This window comes from Equus przewalskii, chromosome 25, assembly GCF_037783145.1.
Source record: "Equus przewalskii isolate Varuska chromosome 25, EquPr2, whole genome shotgun sequence".
Lineage (NCBI taxonomy): Eukaryota > Metazoa > Chordata > Mammalia > Perissodactyla > Equidae > Equus > Equus przewalskii.
The window spans coordinates 18,906,735-18,928,675 of record NC_091855.1 but is presented as its reverse complement, the minus strand read 5'-3'; the positions used below and the strand labels follow the sequence as shown (position 1 = coordinate 18,928,675).

Sequence of the window (21,941 nt, the reverse complement as noted above, 5' to 3'; positions counted from 1 at the left end):
GCTGTTGCCAGAATTTGCCAATTTCTTGGAGGGGAAGGTCCCAGAGCTCAGAAAGGAGCTCAGAAACGCTTCTGTGATAACTTGCAACCCTGGGAGTGCATGTAAGCTGGCCTTTCTCTCCTTTCTTCCTCCTCCTCCTTCTCCCAGCCTTCTGGCAGCTCCTGGGGCATGCACCTGGCTGTGGCCCAGATCCCCCCCTCCCCAGACCTTGCTTTGTCTGACCTCCCCAGCTGGCACTAGGTCACAGTTCTGGGCTCTCCTGCTCCCAGGAGTCATCTCAGAGCTGGAAAACACTTTGGGACATCTCCCAACTCCTGCATTTTCAGATAGGGATGCTAAGAGGCAGTGAGTTCCTTGAGGTTCCCGCAGACGATCTCCACTTTCACCTTGGGAGGGTGGCAAGAGGAGCTGCTCCTGTGTGCCACCCCTGGTCCCTGCCCCTCCCTATTGGGAAGTTAGGACGACTGCTTCAGTGCAGGAAGAGCCCAGAGGAACACTGTCTGGCCCCTGGGTGTGGCTCGGGCCTCAGCTGGCTCCATAGTTATTTATTTGTCTGTTTGTGTGTGTGTGAGTGAGTTTTGTGGTCGGGAGACTGGATCTGAGTGAAAGCAGAAGTACCCACGCTATGTCAGCTATGCAGCGCGCAGATTGGACTGTACAGACACAGTCGGGAGAGGAAGAAAGGGGGCAGAGGCCCCTCTGCACCGTGGTTGCTGGGGCTCTTTTTGTCCCTGCAGCAGGGCCTGCACACTTGAGCGTAAACAGCCCTTCCATGTTGCTAGCAGCTGCCTTTCCTTGCTGGCTTTGGGCAGAAGAGCTGCCAAAAATAACCAGGCGGGCACTTCCACTTGTGGGGCGTTCACTGTCGTGGCCTCAGGTCAGGCTTGCTCGCTCCCTTCAGGCCCTGGTGCCTCTTGCGTCCCTGCTCATACTTCCTGTGCCCCCCACCCCCCACCTCCCTCAGGTAATGGCACTTTCCCTTTTATTGCTCTTCTTAGGGTGAGCCCAGGAGGGTGGAGGCTCCAATTATGGGCCTGGAAGCTCTGCTGGGTATTGTCTGCCGCCTCTTGTCCCACCGTGTCCCTGCAGGCCCGCTGGCACAGCTGAGTCCAGGGGAGGCCTGTGCTGGGTGTGCTCCTCCTGGTTTCCTAGGCCAGACGCCCTGCCTGCCTGCGGAGACCGACGCTGTTGCTGGGACTGCTAGTCTCCTTGTTCTGCTCCTGCCTGGCCAGCCCTGTGCTCAGCCAGCTGTGCAACTGGAAGAGTCAGACCATGCGATTCTCCTCCAGGTGCTGCAGACTGATTGTGATGCTACTCCTGCCCAGCAAGGGGGAAAGGAAATCACATTGGCTGAGCCCCTACTTTGTGCCAGGCACTTCTCATATATATTAACCTCATTTAATCCCACAATAACTATGAGATGAAGACATTGTGCCTATTTACCGATAGGGAGGCTGAGGCCCACAGAGAGGCTGGTGATTGGAGTAGCCAGGACACATTGCCAGACGCTAAAGCCCTGTCTCTTTTTACCATGCAGCTCACACGCTTCTCCAGGCTATTTTCAATTGTACAGGGAACAATGTTTGACCCTTGGCATGAAGTGCTGATGGTAGGAATTCAGGCACCATTAGATTGGCTGATAGGGGAGCTATTTGGGGCTGGGAAGGGTAGGGAAGACCCCACTGAGCCTCCCCTCTCCAAACACGTCACGGGGCAGCCAGAAGCCCAGCCTGAGCCACGAGGCCCTGCCGTGGAGGGCAGTAGGCACATGGGGGTCAGCTGTGTGGGGCGATTGCTGGGAGAGTCACTCAGGCATGGAAGGAGTGGAAAGGCTTAGTTTAGGCCTCCTGGAGACCTTCCGAGTGTCTCCTCCTCCCCCGACATCCCAGCCTCTGTGATTCTGAGAAGAGCTCTGAGACTATAGGCTGGGGTAGGTGGGACCTTGGGTCTCCCTTCCTGGCTGCTGAGTCTGACCCCAGGGCCCATCATTCCAGCTGGCTTGGCCCAGGTCCCAGAGAGCCTGGTTGGTGTGTTGTGTACTTGGGGCTTGGGCTGGATGCTGTACTGGTGCCTGGTGCCAAAGGCCTCTGGGTGTATTTCAGGAACAATAAAGAATAAATCAACACAGGAGAAAAGGCCCTGGAGCAGCTGCACAGAGATTGAAGAAATGCAAGGAATGTGTGAGCATTTGGCAGAGGCCCTGGATCTTGACCGGGGCCTGAGAAAGGGTGTGCCACTGCCTGGATGGCTGGGCTGATGAGGTAGGCTGCTTTTTGCCCATTCTGCAGCCCATCTAGGAGGCCCAGACAGCCATGCTGAGACCCTTCTCTGCTGGCAGCAAGGTTTTGTGCTTCTTGGTCACCAGCAGGTATTGGGGAGCCATATCATCCTGATTCTTTCATTCTAAACCAGTAAGATTCCCCTCCCCCCCAGCCATCAGGTAGGTCTTGGACCTTTCTGGAGCTGGCTAGGCAGGAGAGCCTGGGCTGATGAAGACACCACACGGTAGACCCCCCTGTTCCACCTCCTTACCCAGAAGGAGATGAGCCAAATGTCACCCTGGCAGTGCCAGGTCTGAGGGAGTGCTGAGTGTGAGAACATCCACTTGAGAGGCCCTGAGCATGGCTCTGCCCGAGTATCAGCCATGTGTCCTTGGGTAAGTCACTTTATCTCTCAGGGCTTCAGTTTCATCAGTCATGAAATAGAGATTTGGACCAATGATCTTTGGAGTGAGTGGGCACTATCTGTCTCTCGTATTCAGGGTGTGCAATGAACAGACTTTATTTAGGAATTTAAGTTCTTGAGAAGAAACTCTTCTGAGAGCCCCATGCAGAATGGTGGGTTGCTATGGCTGGGGCTGATGCTCAAGCCCTGGGTGGGGGCCATTGGCACTAGTAGGAACCCAAGCATGGAGCTGACTTGACCCAGACTTTAGGGTGCCAGAGGAAGGCACAGGAGCCTGGGCCCCCTGGGGATTTGGGGCATCTGACAAGCAGGGGAGAGTCAAGGCTTTTATTTTTAAAGAACTGTTGGCCAACCGTGGGTGTGGGGTTGGAGAGTGTGGGAGGGGTGTGGCTTCCTCTTGAGCAGATGTGAACCTTCCACAGGTTGGCCCAGTGGGGGTAATCACCATTAGCCTCTTCATCTTCAAAGCCCTTACCTCCCAGGCCCTTCTCACCCACTTTACCTGACCAGCCACACTTCCAGAACATCACACTGGTTTTCAGGCCTGCTGAAGCCACTCTCCAGGGAGATGATGTGAGTAGCCCAGAGGTTGCTGCCGTCCATCCCAGACAGCCTGGTCTGGCACCCAAGCAGGAGGCTGAGCCTGAAGCCCTGGGGAGGAAGTTCGCAGAAAGGGCTCTGGCTTCCAGAGCCTTGCCTCTATAGTCCTGTGACCTCAGGCAAGTGATTTGACCCCTCACATCTTCAGGTTCCTCACTGAGAAAGGGGGAGAGTAATAATACCTACCTGGTGAGGATTAACCAGGATCATGTGTGGGGGGTGTCGCACTGTGCTTGGCACATAGGCACACCCTTAGGAAATGTTAGTGGTGGTGATGATGATGAAGGAGAAAGCCTTATTTTTGTGATGGGATTTCACTTTGGCTTCAAGCTCTGCCTTGCCAAAAGGTGGGACCTGCCTAAATGGAGGGAGGAAGCCTTCTTCCTGGAGTCCTTGATTCTGGGCCCTGCTCTGCTCCTGGCTGTGTATCTGCTCCTGGCTGTGTATCTGCAAGTTCCTTTCCTTCTCTGGGCTGCTTTGTGGAGTGAGGAACTGGACCAAGTGAACACTGACATCCCTTGATATTTGGAATCTGTTCAGCTTCCCCAGCAGGGCCCTGCTTTGCTGGTTGGCTCTGAAGAGAGGCTCAAGGTACCTTTCTCCCTGTGGTGTGGGGGCTCTTAGTCTGGAGTCCTGGACTCTGCTCCAGGGTCCTGCTGACCCTGCAGCTCCCAGCTCACCTCTGCAGTCCCCTCACCCCAAAACTCTGTGGGCTCTCCCAGCTTCCAGGGGGTTTTATGGATGCCCTCAATCCTGAGGAGAGCCTGTTTCTGGCAGACTGGGACTGGGATTATTTCTTGCGAGAGTGTGATATACTATACTCTATTTGGGAAAGTCCCCAGGAAAAGCAGCAGCTCTAAGAGGGAACCTGAGGAAAGGGAGGGCCCCACACTTGGCTTTGTGGGATTCTCACATGTAGCATTCCATCTGAGGCCCAGCACAAGTGTAGATTTGGGATTTTTCTGGGAGAATGATGGAAAGACTAAGCATTTGAATCTTGCTTCTACCACTTAAACAGCAGAAGTTTCCCTCTGTAGAATGGGGGCAATAAGATGCCTGGATGGGAAGTTTGTAAGCATGGCTTAGGGTATGTCGAGTCCCTGGCATGGGGGAAGTGCTCTATGAATGTTTGCTTCCTTCTTTTGGGAAGGATCTGCCTCTTGGACATTCTGTAGACTGGCTGGGGGAGTGAAAATATTTGCCTGTGGCCATTTTCCCAGGAGAAGGGGAGGGCTACATAAGAAGCTGTTACATCCCCAAAGGCTTCTCCCTCCCCCAGCTGTTTTAATTCTGGGATCAAGCGTGGGGTCAGGTTCAGTGTGTGTCCACTTTGGGGGATGGGAGAAGAGCTACCCAGGGATTTGCAAAAGTGTGAGATCTGCAGCTTCCTAGGGCTGTGCAGAAGGTGTGGAGAACACGTCTGAGTAAGGAGGGAGTGGCTCTTCTGAGCTGTGAGAACTTGACAAGTTACTTCTACCCTTCATTTCCTGTAAATTCCCCAAATTTCCTTTTGTTATTGATTTCTAATTTTATCTCATTTTGATTGGAGAACATACTTCGTATGATTTCAACCCTTTTCAAAGTACAGAGACTTGTTTTACGGCATAAGTTATGATCTGTCCTGGAGAACGTTCTGTGTGCTCTTGAGAAGAATGCGTATTCTGCTGTTGTTGGGTGGAGTGTTCTGTAGATGTCTCTTAGGTCCAGTTGCAAGTCTTTTATTTCTTTGTTGATCTTCCATTCAGTTGTTCTGTCCATTTTTGAAAATGTAGTGTTGAAGTCTCCAGCTATTATTGTATAATTGTCTATCTTTCCCTTCAGTTCTGACAGTTTTGCTTCATGTGTTTTGGGGGCTCTGTTGTTAGGTGCATCTGTGTTTATAATTGTAATCTCCTGTGGATGGATGGACATTTTTATCGTTATAAAATGTCCTTCTTTGTCTCTAATGAGAATTTTTGTCTTAAAGTCTATTTTGTCTAATATTAGCATAGCCCTTCCAGCTCTCTTTTGGTTACTGTTTGCATGGTGTATCTTTTTCCAGCCTTTTACTTTCAAGCTATTTGTGTCTTTGAATCTAAAGAGTGTATCTTTTGTAAACAGCATATAGTTGTATGGTGTTTTTTTAACTCATTTCCCCAACCTCTGCCTTTTAATTGGAGTGTTTAATCTATTTATATTTAAAGTAATTATTGATAAGGTGGGATTTCTGTCTGCCATTTTGCTGTTTGATTTCTGTCTGTCTTATATCCTTTTTGTTTCTCTGTTACTCCGTTACTCTTTTGTGTTAGATAGATACTTTGGAGCATACCATTCCTGACCTGTAAAATGAGACAAGAGTGAGGGTTAAATGAGATGTTGCCTGCAATGCCCTCAGTACAGTGTTGGGCAAGCAGTAGGTGCACAGTAAACATGGACACTCAGTTGGCCTCAGGCAGCCCTAGGGCTAGCTGAGAACAAAGTCCACCCAGGGCTCATGGGACCCCTCATGCCTCCTGGGCAGGGCACAGCACTCCAGCAGGTGGCTCTTTTGGGGAGTGAGGAGCAGTAGGTCCTTGGAAACTGCACTGTGCCAGGCCCTGACCCTCTAGCCTCTCTCCTGCTCCAGTGCCTGGGCACCACCTGGGCTGCTTATGAAGCACTGCAGATTTCCCACCTCCATTCCCCCAACCCTCTTACCAGACCCATGAACTAACCTCTCAGGGTGGGTTTGAGAACCACCTCTCAACATAGACAGGCAGCAGGCATGACAGAGACTGGATTTAGAGTTGGCAGGCTTGGATTCGAATCCTGACTGCTCACTTGTGACCCCAGGCTGTGACCTGAAACAAAATACTTTTCAGAGCCAACCTTTCCTCATTTCTCAGATGGGAATAAGCGGTTATACAAGTAAGCAGTGCTCACACACACGGGGCATGTGGGCACTGCTGGTGGCTGCTATTTCATGTGGCAGTTGCTCATTACAAAGGTGGTTCCCGGACACAGGCCTTGTCCCCCCGCCCCTCTCTGGGCTCCCAAGTTCCTCAAAGGCAGAAACCAGTGAGTGGTGGCTCCTGGACCAGATATCTGGTTACTTGACAACCAGTTCACTGCCCTCTCCATTGGGCCACACTGTCTCTAGGCCCTGCTTCTCCTAGTCTTGGTGTAGAAGGAGAAGGGAATTGAAGAAGCAATATGGGATAGTGGTTAACACTGAGTAAGAGCATGAAGATTCAGAAAGGGTGAGAACAGTCTGTGCCAGAGGGCTGCCTGGAGGAGGTAAGCCTTGAAGGAAGGCAGGTTGTCCGAGTGGAGGCAGGGCTTCCAGGCAGAGGGAACAGCTCCAGCAGAGGCTCAAAGTCAGGGAACTCTCCTCAGGGTCACCTGTTCCCAGCATGTATCTCTAGCCCCAGCACAGGCCACCTTGCTTTATAATCAATGTGTGTTTCTGTTTTTCCCCCACTGGACTGGGGGATCTCTGCGGGTAGGGAGAGACTGTGCCCTGTCTCCTGTGTCTCCCCAGAGCCTGACTTGTAGCCAGTGCTCAGCAATTGCTTGTCGAGTGGATGAAGGGGCAGTGGGCAGACCTGCAGGGCTGCCAAGGGTATGTGTGTGGTAGGGGAAGGAGGCAAGACGAGGCCTTGTTAAGGGAAGCCCCCCGTGAGTGGCCTTCTCTGTATATTGGCCTGGGGCTCAGGCACAGACTCCAGAGAACCCTGCCCTTGACCTCCCCAGTGAGCCAGGCCTTTCCAGAAGGGGAGGGAGATGGAGCAGCATCTGGTGGCGTGAGCCCCATAGGGCATAGAGAGGGTTGTGAGGAGACTGAGAGCCCAGTGGCCCCCATGAGGCCCTCTGCAGAGGTCCAGTCACTTAAGGGCCTGGCTGCGGGGACAGTGGCTGCATCTCTTCTGGAGAGAGCCTAAACCTACCAGCTTCCATCTCACCCCCCTGGGGTTCCTGAGCCCTGTTGGAAGGGGTTTTCCTGGGCTGCCTGTGATCCTTGTGGCCTTGCCTGGGAGGGAGGCAGCCAGTGTCCCCTGCCCCCAGTGTGAGTGGAAGCTGAGCCTGGAGGCTCGATCTTTCTTGGCTCTGTGTTTTCTCTCTGCCTCAGCTTCCCCCCTATAAAATGGACCCTGTTATCCTGCCTTCTCATGGACATTTTGGCTTCCTGTGGACATCCTGGGGTTGTTTGTGGGGCAGTGGGGGAGGGAGACGATAAAGGTAGATGACTGAAAGGAGCCCTGAGAGCGCCTCATGAGGAAAGGATCCCCCTCTCACATGTATCCCTTTGAAAGCATCCAGAGTGGGCAGTTTTACAGTCCAAGCTCCACTGCAGCCAGCTTACACCCTGGCCAAGCCCTCTGAGCCTGACCAGCTTGATGGGACTCGTGACTCCCTGGCCATTGACCTGGCCTCTGCATTTCAGAGCTGAAGTTCAATCTGGAGAAGTGATAATCTGGGGACTCTCTGGACTGGGGGTGGGTACATCATAAGGGCTGCTTTCTCACGTCCCTGGGGAAGTGACACTTGTGGGACGCAGGTCCTCGTCTCTGTTGTTGGTGTCTCCTTCCTTATTGGTTTTATGGATCCCTTGAGAACAGGACTCATGTGTTGGAGAAATGGGCCCTTCAGCCTAGGTATGCATTCCCAGTTAGAGGCGGGAATACAGCATTGCAGACAATTGTCTTATGTCCAGAGGAAAGGTTTATCTAGGGCCTGGGCAACTCTAGCTGGCCCAATATGGCAGTTCCAGGCCACTTGCCCAGTCTGTCTGTTGCCAAAGGCCCCAGGGTATCTGAGAGAGAGCTTTTCAGAATGTGAGCCTGGACTGGAGGGCCAGCAGGGCCATGATGGTCTCCCCAAGGGAGGGCCCCTTGTCATTGACCCCTGGCATCCTAGCCAGACACTTTGGTGTCTTGAGGCCCGGCCTAGTCATGTTAGGGCATGAGGTAGACAGATCCACAGGCTCATGTCCCTGGCCATGGTCTAGGCAGGGATGGGAAACCTTGAGGGAAGAAAAATGGGGCAAGGGTCAACGGCAGGGCTGGCACTTTCTCAGTTAGCCTGTATGTGGTATGGGGCAGAGAATGACAGTCAAGGGGCAAGCGGCTTGAGAGACAGCAATTAGAGAAGGATTCATGTTCGTCTTGGTTGGAGAGGGCGTAGGGCCATTTATGGGGGGGCTTAGGAGGCTGGGCCTTTTCACTTCGTCTCAGCGTTGTGAGGAGCTCTGCTGTGCATCAGGAAGAAAGACTGGAAGTTAGGGCTGGGCCGGAACCCAGGGTGGACACGCCGGTCGTGAGCAGGGCCCTGCCCAGGCATGGCTCTGACTCACCTTGGGCGCAGTCTTGAATGAGCATCCCAAGAGGCAGATACAAGCCAAGTGCCAAGGTACAACGGTGTGCACACTCTGCCCCAAGGAGCTTGCTGTCTGTTGGGGGCAAAGAAATAGGCACTTGGAATTTAGTGTGCTGAGCGCGGTGGTGGGGTTTCGGAGGGATTCTGGGCTCATCATGCAGTTCCTGGCTCAGCCTTGGGGTGAGGGGAAACTTCCCAAAGGAAGCAGTGTCTGGGACCTGAAGGATGAGTAGGATTTGGCCAGAAGAAAAGGCGGGAAGGTACCGCCTGGTCAAAGACCTAGAAGCAAGCAGGAAGTGAATGATGGCTTAAGCATGGAGTGTTGAGAGAGGTGGCAGGAGCCAAAGTCTGCAGGGACTTGTGGGCAGGATAGGGAGTTTAGACTTTGTGCTAAGATAGCATCTTTGGTGCTCAGGGAACTGGCTGGCCTAGAGATTCAGGGTTTTCTTGGATGCCATATTTAGGTCTATTTTGCCTTGGGGTGGAGATGCAGGAGCTCTGACTCCCCGTCTTCCTAATGCTGAGTTTGTGGGGCTGAGGTGGCCCAGGTAAGAGCAGAAGTTTGGAGCATTAGCCTTCAAGGGTCAGGGGCTCCTTCAGTCGACTCCCATCCCCAAGTCAGAACTGATCCCCTGCGGCCACTGGGACCAAGCTGAGCACCTCCTTCCTGGCCTGTGTAACCTTGAATCACAATAGTCTTGTCGTTCAGATGGCCACGCTAAATGCCCCAAGCTTGGGAGTGGTCCTGGTCCCCTCAAGTGGTCTTGCCCTAGCCCCATTGCCCAGTGGTGAGGGCTCACTGGACTCTCCCAGCCAATGGTGGGCGTGTGGCTGGGCTGCTGATGGCAGATGGGAGCAATATGTCTTCGAGTTGCCATCCTTGGAGGGCACCGTGTCACCACCAGCACAGAACACCCTAAAGCCTTTCTAGCACCTTCCCTCATGTATCTGCAAAACACATATGTGGGTTCAGCACTGTTTTCTTTTCTTAGTGCATGTGACTTCCCTCTGTAGAGAGAAAGTGCTTCTCACTCTCCATCCTCCTGAAAGGGACCCATCCTCATGGGTCCCTGGCCACTGAGATCGGACCCTTGCCTTGTCCTCTGCCCAGGGGTATCTATGGTCTGGTCAGGGCTTGGTTGTAGCACTGAGGCACCTGGAGGAAGGGAAGAGGGAATAGAGCCGTGACAGACAGTCGAACAGACTGATAGAGTGGGTTGCAGTGTCTGGGGCCCCGTGGTGACTGTGGGTTTCCTTTTCAGTGTTCCTGCGTGTGTCGTCAGAGGCCCTGCAGCTGGGTCCCAGGGGTGAGCTGCCTGCAGGAGTTCCTCATTGTACCCTCTTCCCTGCAACCTCGGGGAGTTGGCCCATAGGTCGGCAGCCTTCGGAAAAGATGGCTTCCTTCCTCTTCCTCACCGTGAGGAAGGCCTGGCTGACTTCCACCTCAGGGACAGAGGAGTGAGGTTGGGGCAGACGAAATGGGAGGAAGTGGCTCAGTCCTGGCCACAGTTGCAGGCTGTGAGGTACAAGTGGGGTATGAGAGCTGGAAGTCCCACCTGCAGCAACCAGAACTGAGGTGGGGGTGGGCTTGCAGGGACTGGAGAGTCTGGGCCTGGAGGGTGGGGCCAAAGCGGCCATTGTGGTCTCAGGCCTCTCTGCTGGTGGACCTCAAACAACTGCTGGCCCCCCTGTAGGGAGACCCCTTCCCTTCCTGTAGGACCGGGGGTCTCAGCTGTACCGGGGGAGAATAGGAGAGGTTTACCTGCCAACTGTCCAGACAGGGGTAAGGGACTCCTCAGCGCCAGAAGGTAGGGATATGTGTCCAGCAAATCCTTGCTCTGAGATGGTAGGAGCGTGCTGTGGAAGGGAAAGTGTGCAGAGAGGGACACCTGGTGTCTTAGTGGTGTGTCTTAGGGATAAAGAATAAGGGCTTGGTCTTACAGTCAGTCAGACTACGTTCAAGTCCTGTCTCTGCAATATAATTACTGTGTGACCATTAGGAAGTGACCTCGCCTCTCTGAGCCTCATGTAGCTCACCTGTAAAATGGAGGTTAAAATAACAATGCCTCATGCTGCCTTATAAGGCTGTTGTGGGAATTAAATGTACGCAGAGCACTTAGGACCTGCGTGGCATAGGTCCATTATTATTATTGTTATTACTACTACTACTACAACTTTGTGCCCTGCTGCCTTTGTGTGTCCCGTCCCCTCGCTCCCCCAGGGTTCCCCACTCTTCCACTCTTTTCCCCATCCCCCCAGATAATGACCTTTCTTCTCTGAGAGTCCCAAGTCTGGGTGTCTGTGCTCTTAGCACTCTTAGCCTTCCAGTAGGGGTGACAGGGCGGCTTCTGCAGAAGCTTCTGGAGCAGTTCAGCCTCCCCAGAATCGGCCCCCTTGATTTCTTCTAAGCAAATCCCTGGCCCAGCTTTGGAAATCTACTGTGGTGTCCTGAGCATAGCCCTCCTTGATGTGCAGGGTTGAGGGTGGGGGGTGGGGGGTGGGAGGCAGACTAGCTGAGCCTAGCCCTTCCCGACCTGACCAAACTGCTGCAGGTGAGCCAGCTGGGGACTGGGGACCAGGGACAGGAGCGGCCCTGCCCTGGAGCCCTATTCACAGGCTCCACCCATCTCTCCTGACCCTGTGTACAGCGCCGGCCCTCCTCTAGGCGCTGATGGCCATCCATGGGCCCGCCCGGGTACCCTCCTTCAGGAGCACACCAGTGTGTGCGCCCAGGCCTTTGCCACGTGGGCCTTCCCTTCCCCCAGGCTCCAAGCCTGTGTTGCGGTTCACCAGTCCACAGGGCTGCGATGGGGGCGGAGGCGGGACGGGGGAGTCGGGGGGGGGGGGGGGGTCTGTGTAGGGTCGGAGGAGGGGAGGCTCAAGTGCACGTGAGCGCCTGAGGGGCTCCCAGCCCCCTGGAGGCACGTGGACCTGCCTGCTCCCCCTCGGCCCCCTCCTCTCCCCTCCCCTCGCGCATGTTCTTCCTTCCTCTGTCTTGCTTCTGCAGACGCACTTCTAATTCGTTCATGCTGATTGGAGAGGCAGAGCCCCAAGCCTGTAGCTGGGACAGTCCCACCCTGCAGCTCCACAATGGCGCCCAGGGTTATTTTCAGTCTGGGGGCTGGCTTTTGGGTCTCTGCGCTGAATTGGGTTGGCTGTCAGGGAGTGAGAATTTACAAGCAAGAGAAAGGGGTTTGTTCAGAAGGTGGTTTCCATGGCCCCCAGCACTCTCTGCTCGCCCCAGCCCTCCCCTTCGTGCGGGACCGGGGTGACTTGGACGCCCTCCTGGTCTCGCTCCCTCCCCCAGCTTCCAAGTGTGAAGACAAAGCGGGTGCCAGCGGGAGAGTCTGTCTGTCTCACTCACTTCAGGGCCAGAGCAGAGGAAGGAAATGGAGGAGGAAGTTCCTCCCCTGCTGGGCGCTGGGTGAAAGTGGGAGGCAGGCCGGGGGTCTGAGTGAGTCACGGCAGCCCCGGGGAGGGAGGGGCTGGCAGCTGCGGAAGCCTGCAGAGGGCGATAGCACTGCAGCCTCCCTGGGGCCAGGGCATCGCTGGGGTAGCCAGGGCTTGTGCCGAGAGCCTGCCGGTACTGCCTAGCCCCAGCCCTCCTCGGCTCTCTCGGCGGTTTCCTGGGAACTCCTGACCTGGAACGTCTAGGGTCTGAGGTCAGCCTGGACCTGCAGATTCATTCGCCGGGGCTTCCTGAGCTCTCGTCTCCTCCCCTTCCCTCCCCTCCCCTCCCCTCCCCTGTCTTCCCCCTCCTAGCCTGACTGGTTCAGGATCAGAATCAGCGTGGGGAAGAGGTGGGCCATGTAGCTCCCACCCTCACCAGCTTCCTGGGGAGGATTAAAAAAAACCCTCTCTTTGAAAATACATGCAAATTATATATGCGAGTTATAACTGACATGTAAGTAATAAAAACGCATGTAAGTTGTAAAGTCCTGGTCCGGATTCTGTCCTGTAGCAGGATAAATAGAGCGACCTGTTGTTGTTTTTTTAATCAAGTTGGAAAATAAACACAGAAACACTGAGCACTCTAGTCACGCCATGTCATGGAGAAACCTTCGGACCTAGGTTCTAGCAGTCTCCACCCCCAGCATCGGAGCTGTACTATTCCTTCTCTTGGGATGCCAGGAGCTCTTTGGCAGAGAGGAGGGTGGGTGGGGACTGCTGACCAGCTACCCGGCTGGATCCTGCCTCCAGCCCACCAGGGCTGCAAAACAGGTTCTGTGCTAGTTTGGGGAAGACTCTGGGAGCCACAGTCCCACCCAGCAGCTCCTCCCAGGGGTGGGGCTAGGAGTGCATACACCCTCGTGGGGCCTCACCTACATGTCTCAGTGCAAAGGAAGTGAGCCTAGCCCTGGGCCCTGGACTCTGCAGGGCCTGGTGGGGCTCCTGACCCTCAGCGCACATTTGGGAGTGATCCTGTTCTCTCCGCTTGCTGTCTGAGATGTGCTTGGAGTGTCAAAGGAGTGTTGGCTAAATAAAGCTCCTTCTGGGTCTGGTGGGGAGGCTGTTGCCTGGACAGATGTGAGAGGACCAGGCCTGGCTGCCCAGGGAGCTGAGGACTGGTTTAAGAGGAGAAGGGAGCCCAGCATGGGCTTTGTCATCCCTTTTCCCAGCATGACCGCAGGGGCTGGGGCTGGATTTCAGCCCCTGCTGCCCCCTTAGGTGGTGCGTTTGTGCAATGCACGCATTACACAACCAAACACAGCCATCCTGGAGCCTAACCTGGATGGTGAGGTGGTGGGACAAGAGGAGAGTCACAGAGCACCCCAGGAGATGCTGCTGCCTTCTGGTAACTCCCCCAGGGTCCTGGCTCCTGCCTCACCAATGCTGCTCTGTGATCTGTGGCTTGTCCCTGTGAGGCAGTCGAACCGCAAAGCCTTAGAGGCCCTTCCCTCACACTCGTGCTGACATCTGGGGCATCGTGGGAGGCTCTGGCTGACGCTCTTGCTATTCTTCTGTCTGCAGACTCCAGGGCCTTGCGAGCATCATGAACTTGGAAGAGTAGACGAGCCCAAGAGCCTTCAGGGCAAAGGAAGGAAGAGCCAGCAGTTCTTTCTCCCTGTGCCTGGCCGGTCATCCAGCATTTTCCTCTGCCCCTGCTCTGCCTCCTCTGGCTCCTGGACTAGGGCCGGGCTTCCAGCAGGACCTTCCCCCAGGGGATGGGCAACTGGTGAATTAGGTCTCACTGCCGGGGCCACACCATGAACCTCCAGGCCCAGCCCAAGGCTCAGAACAGGCGGAAGCGTTGCCTCTTTGGGGACCAGGAACAAGCTCCCAAGGAGCAGCCCCCACCGCTGCAGGCCCCACAGCAGCCCCCGGCCCCTCCACAGTCCACCAGGGTGAAGGAGGAGACTTACTTTGGGCACGAGGGGCCGGCAGGGGTCGCCCCTGCCTCCCAGCCTGTGGAACTGCCCCCTCCCAGCAGCCTGGCCCTGCTGAACTCTGTGGTGTATGGGTCTGAGCGGACCACGGCGGCCATGTTGTCCCAGCAGGTGGGCTCAGTCAAGTGGCCCAACTCTGTGATGGCTCCAGGGCGGGGCCCGGAGCGTGGAGTGGGTGGAGGCGTCAGTGACAGTGGCTGGCAGCAGCAGCCGGGCCAGCCTCCGCCCCACTCAACGTGGAACCGCCACAGCCTGCCCCTCTACAGTGGACCCAAGGGGAGCCCTCATCCTGGCATGGGGGTCTCTACCTACTATAACCACCCTGAGGCACTGAAGCGGGAGAAAGGAGGGGGACCGCAGGTGGACCGCTATGGAAACGCTGTTCGCCCAATGATGCCGCAGAAGGTGCAGTTGGAGGTGGGGCGGCCCCAGGCACCCCTGAACTCTTTCCATGTGGCCAAGAAGCCCCCAAACCAGACGCTGCCCCTGCAACCCTTCCAGCTGGCATTCGGCCACCAGGTGAACCGGCAGGTCTTCCGGCAGGGCCCACCGCCCCCCAACCCTGTTGCTGCCTTCCCGCCGCAGAAGCAGCAGCAGCAGCAGCAGCAGCAACAGGCAACCCTGCCCCAGATGCAGCTCTTCGAGAACTTCTACCCCATGCAGCAGCCGCCCTCTCAGCAGCCCCAGGACTTTGGCCTGCAGCCGGCCGGGCCACTAGGGCAGTCCCACCTGGCTCACCACAGCATGGCACCCTACCCCTTCCCCCCCAACCCTGATATGAACCCAGAACTGCGCAAGGCCCTCCTGCAGGAGTCCGCCCCGCAGCCTGTGCTACCTCAGGCCCAGATCCCCTTCCCCCGCCGCTCCCGCCGCCTCTCTAAGGAGGGCGTCCTGCCTTCCACCGCCCTGGATGGGGCTGGCACCCAACCTGGGCAGGAGCCCACCAGCAACCTGTTCCTACATCACTGGCCCCTGCAGCAGCCACCAGCCGGCCCCCTGGGGCAGCCCCATCCCGAAGCTCTGGGATTCCCGCTGGAGCTGAGGGAGTCACAGTTGCTGCCTGACGGGGAGAGACTGGCACCCAATGGTCGGGAGGCTCCTGCCATGAGCAACGAGGAAGGCATGCGGGCGGTGGGCACGGGGGAGTGTGGGCAGGTGCTACGGGGTGGGGTGATCCAGAGCACACGACGGAGGCGCCGGGCGTCCCAGGAGGCCAATTTGCTGACCCTGGCCCAGAAGGCAGTGGAGCTGGCCTCACTACAGAACACAAAGGTGAGAGTGGTGTGGGGTGGGGGCCAGCCCTGGCAGAGGGCAGGATGAGCCGTGTCTGGGGCCAGGGGAGAGTGAGTGGCTCCAGGTCCATCAGGGCAGTTTTCTCACTTCATGGAAGGAAGTGAAAGAACCCATTCATTTCAGAGAGTTCTGAACTCCCTGCATGCAAAGAATCTCTACATAGTTGCATCCACACCTGAAGGGAAGATGAGATTTACACGCATGCAGCGTTGCGGGCAGGAAAGTGCAATACACCATTGTGGGTTGGCTTTTTCATTTGGGACTTGAAGGGTTGGGTGGAAAAGGAGGTGAAACCATTTCCAGATCTGGTATGTTCGAAGACAAGAGTGTGGTAGTGATTGCACAGGTGACTATGTTTGTCAAAATGGATTGAACTGTAATTAAGAATAGGTCATTTGTTATGTGTAAATTATACTGCGGTAAAGTTGATTTAAAAGAAAATAACAATGGGGGAGAAGATTGAACAGAATTTGAGGTCCTATGTTGTACTCGGAGTTTCCTATATTTGATCACAAGCAATTTATTATCAAACTCTATGAGAGGGATGCTTCATTTATCCTCTTTTGCTGCTAAAGAAACTGAGACCCAAGTGAGATTTCCCAAAGTCACAAAGCTGGGATAGAAGCCTAGGAGGCTGTAGAATTTGACTTCACTCCAGCCAGTTTCCAGTGGGGAAATAGATTCAAAGACCAGCTTGACCTTGTGCAGATTCTTTGCTTTTTTTTGCAGAGATATGTTTTGAATATATTTAGATGCTATTTCACGTGGCACTCACTGTGCAGGCCAAACAAAATACATCTATAAACCACTTGTGGCCTGAGATGGCCGCCTGGGGACCTCTGCTCTAGGCCAGGATGGGAGGACCTGTCATGAAGGAGATTATGAAGAGTGTTTGGGAATGTGGTGGGAGAAAAGGTGGTCAGGGAAAGGCCAGGTTGTCAAAAACCATTGGGAGCCATAATGGGTGTTTGAGAACCTGAATCAAATGGGACTAGGGGTCCTGGACCAGTAAATCAGGACTTATCTTCTAAACGTCGCCTCCATTCCCCCTCCCTCTCCTTCTCCAGGATGCCAGTGGCTCTGAGGAGAAGCGGAAAAGTGTATTAGCTTCAACTACCAAGTGTGGAGTGGAGTTTTCTGAGCCTTCCTTAGCTGCCAAGCGAGCACGAGAGGACAGTGGGATGGTACCCCTCATCATCCCAGTGTCTGTGCCTGTGAGGACTGTGGACCCAACCGAGGCAGCTCAAGCTGGAGGTGTTGATGAGAATGGGAAGGGCTCTGAACAGAACCCCACTGAACACAAGCCGTCGGTCATCGTCACCCGCAGGCGGTCCACCCGTATCCCCGGGACTGATGCCACCGCTCAGGTATGACAGGCTTCCCATGCAAACACCTCCAGTACCCCTGGGGACCTAGTGCACTATGGGAAAAAGGAGTACGTGCCAGTGTAGGAGGGATTCGAGCAACCCATGGGGATACTGTTTAGATTTTCCAAACCAAACTTCTGGACAAATACGCTTATGGGGGACAATGAGGCAGTTTTATACTTGAAACTGGGACTATCTAGGAAAATCTAGGATATATGAATCTCTTTCATTTCAGGTCAGCAAATTTTGATTGAGCCTCTAATATGCGTCAGGCCTTGTGCCAGGCACTAGGACGTAGAGACGTTTGCTTGTTCTGTCAATATACACACATGTATGTTGGAATCTCCCACTAGGACTGAGGTTTTGTTTATTTCTTCTTTTAGTTTCGTTTTATACATTTGATGCAGTGTTGCTAGTTGCATACTCATTTAGAACTGGATTAGACACTTTATCCTTATGAAGTGTTTCTTTTTATCTTTAGTTATCTTTTTGCCTTTTAAATTCCACTTTGTCAAATACTTAACTTTCTTTTGGTTAGTGTTGGGTGGGGGGATGGGATATGTATCTTTTCCATCTTTTTACTTTCAGCCTTTCTGTATGCCTCTACTTAAGGTGTATCCTTCAAGTGACATATAATTGAGGTTTGTTATTATCTGTTCTAACAACCTTCGTCTTTAAATTAGAACATTGATACATTTGCATTTAATGTAATTACTGATATACTTGGGTTTAAATCTGCCATCTTCTGTTTGCTTTCTGTTTATCCATCCTGCCTTCTGTGTTCCTTTTCTTTCTTTTTTGTTTTCTTTTGGATTGTTTGGGTTTGTTATTCCATTTCCTCTCTTTATTAATTTATTAGTTATGTATTTATTGCTCTTTTAGGGATTACCCTAGCAGTGTTTCTTACCTGGATTTCTATGAGAGAAGTAAGCTCTACAGAAAGGGACTCAATTGACTATTTTCTCCATTCTCTGAAGAATGGTACATACCTAGTGCCATTCTAGATGCATAGGAGAAAAGTTAACTCATTATATACAGTGAATGCCTTATGTTGTTAGGGCTCAATTTTCGGGTTGAGAAGGGCTACTAGGGATTGAAACATGAATTCTTGGCTTATTGAAATCTAGTATAAGTTGAGTACTTTACCTCTTCCTGGACAATGCAAAGGCTTTTGCAACACTTTACCTCCATTTTCCACCGATCCCTAACTTGTAGAATTAGTGACATGTATTTTCATTCTTTATATATTTGGCATCAACAGAACATTATAACATTGTTTTGTTGAGCTGTTCATTTTAGATTTAGTCAAATACTTACTGTTTTTCTTCCTTTTCATTTCTTCCCATATCTCGAAGGTTCCATCTCAGATCATTTATAATATTGCTGCTTAAAGAACAGCCCTTAGAATTTCCTTTAGTGTGAGTCTGTTCGTGATAAATTTTATTAGTCCTTGATTATCTGAAAATATTTTTACTTCATCTTCATTTTTGAAGGATAACTGCTGAGTGGGGAATTCCGTGTTGGTAGTTATCTTTAAAGTGCCAAAAGAAAATATTGTTCCATTGTCTTCAGGCTTCCATTGTAGTTTCAGTGTTGAGAAATCGCTATAAGCCATATTGTTGCTCCTTTGAACGTAAGGTGTCTTTTTCTCTTGTTGCTTTTAAGTTTTGTTTTGTTTTTTGGTCATTGGTTTCCAGCAGTTTGGCTTTTATACCTAAATATGGTTTTCTTTGTTTTCTGTTTAGAGTTTGTGGTGCGTCTTGATTATTTCTTCTGGCTCATTTTCTCTCTCTTCTCCTTCTGGGACTCCAGTTACACATTCTTTAGAGCTTTCTGCCGTATTCTCTATTTTGTCTGTCATGCGTTTTTCTATATTTTCCATTGTTTTCTCAGTCTGATCTTTCTTTCTTTCTCATTCTAATCTTTTCAGACTCTTTGTCTGTGTCTACTATGTTGTTAAGCTCATTCATGAGTTCTTAATTATTTTACTTTTCAGTTACTGAATTTTCATTTGGTTCGTTTTTAGAGTTTCTAGTTCTTTGATGAAATTCTCAACCTTGCCTTTTATTTTACTGCATAAATTAAGCATAGTTTTGTTAAAGTCTATGTCTGGATCCCTGTGGATCTGTTTCTATTATCTGTTATTTCTTGTTTTTAAATCACATCTTGCTCTCTTGTATATCTGGTTATTTTTATTGAATGTCAGACATTATATATGAAAATTGTTAAGGTAATTACAAACTCTGGATGATGTTCAGCTCTTCCAGAGAGAATTTATCTTTGCATCTCACTGGTAGCAAAGAGCATCAGCAATCCTGGATGACTTTAATTTCTTCAGAGATTGAGATGAGATGATTTGAAGCTGGGTGCACTCCATTTGAGGCCTAGTCCATTTCTGATTTGCCTTTATTCTGAGGATATAGCCCTTTGGAGTCCCAGTCCAAAGCCTGGGGGTTTACCAGGCTCTCCTTCCTTGGCAAGGCCTAAATTTCGATTTTTATTCTGCTAGCTCCTAGAATTTTTTAAAAACTCTACTCAATTTCTCAGCCTCTCAGTTGCCTCTTCCAGTAACGACATCCCTCTCCAGGGAAAACACAATTCCACATGCTAGGCTCACTTTCTTGGCTTTCCTTTTTTTCCTGGCTCTCGGCTCTTTAATTCTTTGCCAACTTATTTGCTCTCTGATACCTTCAGAAATGTGGTTTTATATTGACTCTGGGTTTTCTAGGTATTCTTAGCTGGGAAGTGGGCCTGCATGCCTATCCTCCTAAACAGAAAGGGGAGCTCCACGATGACCATGAGCAGCACAGTCTCTGCTCTCTGGGGTCTTGTTCTCTGGTTGGGGGAAAGTTTGTGGTAGAGGCTGGAGGCCGGATGCCTGGACCGCTTATCCTGAGGATGGCAGGAAGCAGCCTGAGCAACTACACAGCTCAGCGTGCCCATTTCATAGATGAGGAAATAGGTCCAGAGAAGGCAAGAGACTTACCAAAGGTCACAGAGCCAAGTAATGACAGAGCTCTCTGGAATTTGGACTTCCTGAAACCCCGCCTATGAGTACTTTCACTACACTAGGCTTTGGGAGAGCTGTATTTTTTGTCATTTGCTTATTTATTTTTCTTTGTATTATACACATTTTCAGTCATGCACAGAAGTGGAGAGATTGGTATCATGAATCCTAATGTTTAGCCATCGCTCTGCTTTAACAATTTTCAAGATACAGCCAATGTTCTTTCATTTGTAACTCCGCTTCTCCCAGCCACTGGATTTTTTTTGAGGCCAATCCCAAACATCACATCACTCTATTCATCAATACTTTGGTTTGTATCTGAAGTACATCATACATAAGGACTCTTTCTTTCTTTTTCTTTGGTGAGGAAGATTGGCCCTGAGTGAACATCTGTTGCCAATCTTCCTCTTTTTGCTTGAGGAAGATTGTTGTTGAGCTAACATCTGTGCCAATCTTCCTCTATTTTGTATGTGGGACACTGCCACAGCATGGCTTGATGAGCAGTGTGTAGGTACACGCCTGGGATCTGAACCCATGAACCCTAGGCTACTGAAGCAGAGCAACTGAACTTAATCACTATACCACTGGCCAGCCCCTTTCTTTCTTTCTTTTTTTTTTAACATAGCCTTAATACCATTATCATACCTAAAAAATTAATACAAAAAGTATTGTCAAATATTCAGAATAGTTTAAATCCATTTCCCTTATTATGAAATTACAAATCGTTACAGCTAGCTGAGTTCATATTGGATTTCTTGTCTAGCAAGTTTGGGGGCTTTTGGCTCCACTGTATTTTTTTCTGTACCATCATATTGTTCTCCTAAGGGAGGAAGAATGAACAATTTCTTCCTAGTCTGTAGAAGAGCAGAGAGGGCACAAATGGCTGAAAGACATGGCGAGTGCCTCCTAGGGAGTGAGGGCCCTCCCCTGGAAGGTCTTGTGGGAGCTGGAACCTGGGACTTGGAGAAAGTCTGTTAGCCCCAGGCCCACTCCGTCAGTGTGGCCAACCTCGCCTGTTGGCAGACCGGGCACCCAGGGAGATGATATGGATGCTGCTCATCCCCGTGGGGCTCCATTCTCTCCTGAGAGCATAGGGGTGAATCAAGGATAGGTTTCTATTCCCTTCCAGCTCTGTCTTCTGTTCTGTGTGGAGGCCCAAGAGGCATACCAAGCAGAGAGAAGTGTAAACCAGGAGGACTAACCTTTGACAGCACGAGTAGGCTAGCCTCTGATAGTGGGACTAATACTGTGACAACCAAAGTTTCTTCAAGGACAGGCCTGTCCTGTTCATTTTGTGGTCCCATGCCCAGCTCAGGTCTTGGCACACAGTAGGGGCTTCCATCTTCGCAGAGCCTGAAGTTGAAGTAGTGATAGCAGCCAGCATTTATTGAGCCAGGTCCTGTTCTCAGTGATTTCCATGTATTAATTCATTTAGTCCTCATAGCTACCCCATTAGGTAGGCACTTAATTATTCCCATGTTAAAAATGGTGATGCACTGAGAGTTAAGTAATTTTAAGTGGGAAGTAAAAGAAGTAAAGCCCAGTCCAAGCAATTCAGCTCCAGAGCCTGGCCCTTAAATACTGCAGTCCCTGTCCCACAGCGTCCTTTACAGCAGGGGTGGGGACTGTGGCCTGTGAGCCAAATCCAGACCTAAGAATATTTTTGACTTTTTTTTTTCATTAATATTTTTGACATTTTTAAAGAATTATTTAATTATTTAGGGGCCGGCCCTGTGGCTGAGTGGTTAAGTTCACACACTCCACTTGGCGGCCCAGGGTTTCCCAGGTTCAGATCCTGGGCGCGGACCTAGCACTTCTCATCAGGCCATGCTGAGGCGGCGTCCCACATGCCACAAATAGAAGGACCCACAACTAAAAATATATACAGCTATGTCCTGGGGGGCTTTGGGGAGAAGAAGGAAAAATAAAATCTTAAAAAAAAAAAAAGAATTATTTAAAGGTGGTTGGGGCTGGCCCCGTGGCCGAGTGGTTAAGTTCACGGGCTCCACTTTGGCGGCCCAGGGTTTCTGCAGCCCAAAGTTTCGCTGGTTCGGATCGTGGGCTCAGACATGGCACCGTTCATCAGGCCATGCTGAGGTGGTGTCCCACGTGCCACAACCAGAAGGACCCACAACTAAAAATATACAACTATGTACCAGGGGGCTTTGGGGAGAAAAAGGAAAAATAAAATCTTTAAAAAAAAAAAAAGGCAGGGGCAAGAGAAGAATAATAATATGTAACAGAGACCGCGTATGGCCCACAAAGTGT

General features: G+C 51.7%; 1 protein-coding gene across 6 annotated transcripts in view; it reads left to right on the top strand.

Moving 5' to 3' along the window:
- MIDEAS (mitotic deacetylase associated SANT domain protein) overlaps window positions 1-21,941 on the top strand; it is a 65,809-nt gene that overhangs the window by 29,718 nt on the left and 14,150 nt on the right. For all 6 annotated transcript variants that reach the window (XM_070593839.1, XM_070593843.1, XM_070593841.1 and 3 more), the window contains exons 2-3: window positions 13,591-15,278; window positions 16,367-16,666. In XM_070593839.1, coding sequence (XP_070449940.1) covers window positions 13,827-15,278; window positions 16,367-16,666 — 1,752 coding nt within the window. In that variant the 5' untranslated portion in view covers window positions 13,591-13,826. The remainder of the gene's footprint in view (window positions 1-13,590; window positions 15,279-16,366; window positions 16,667-21,941) is intronic.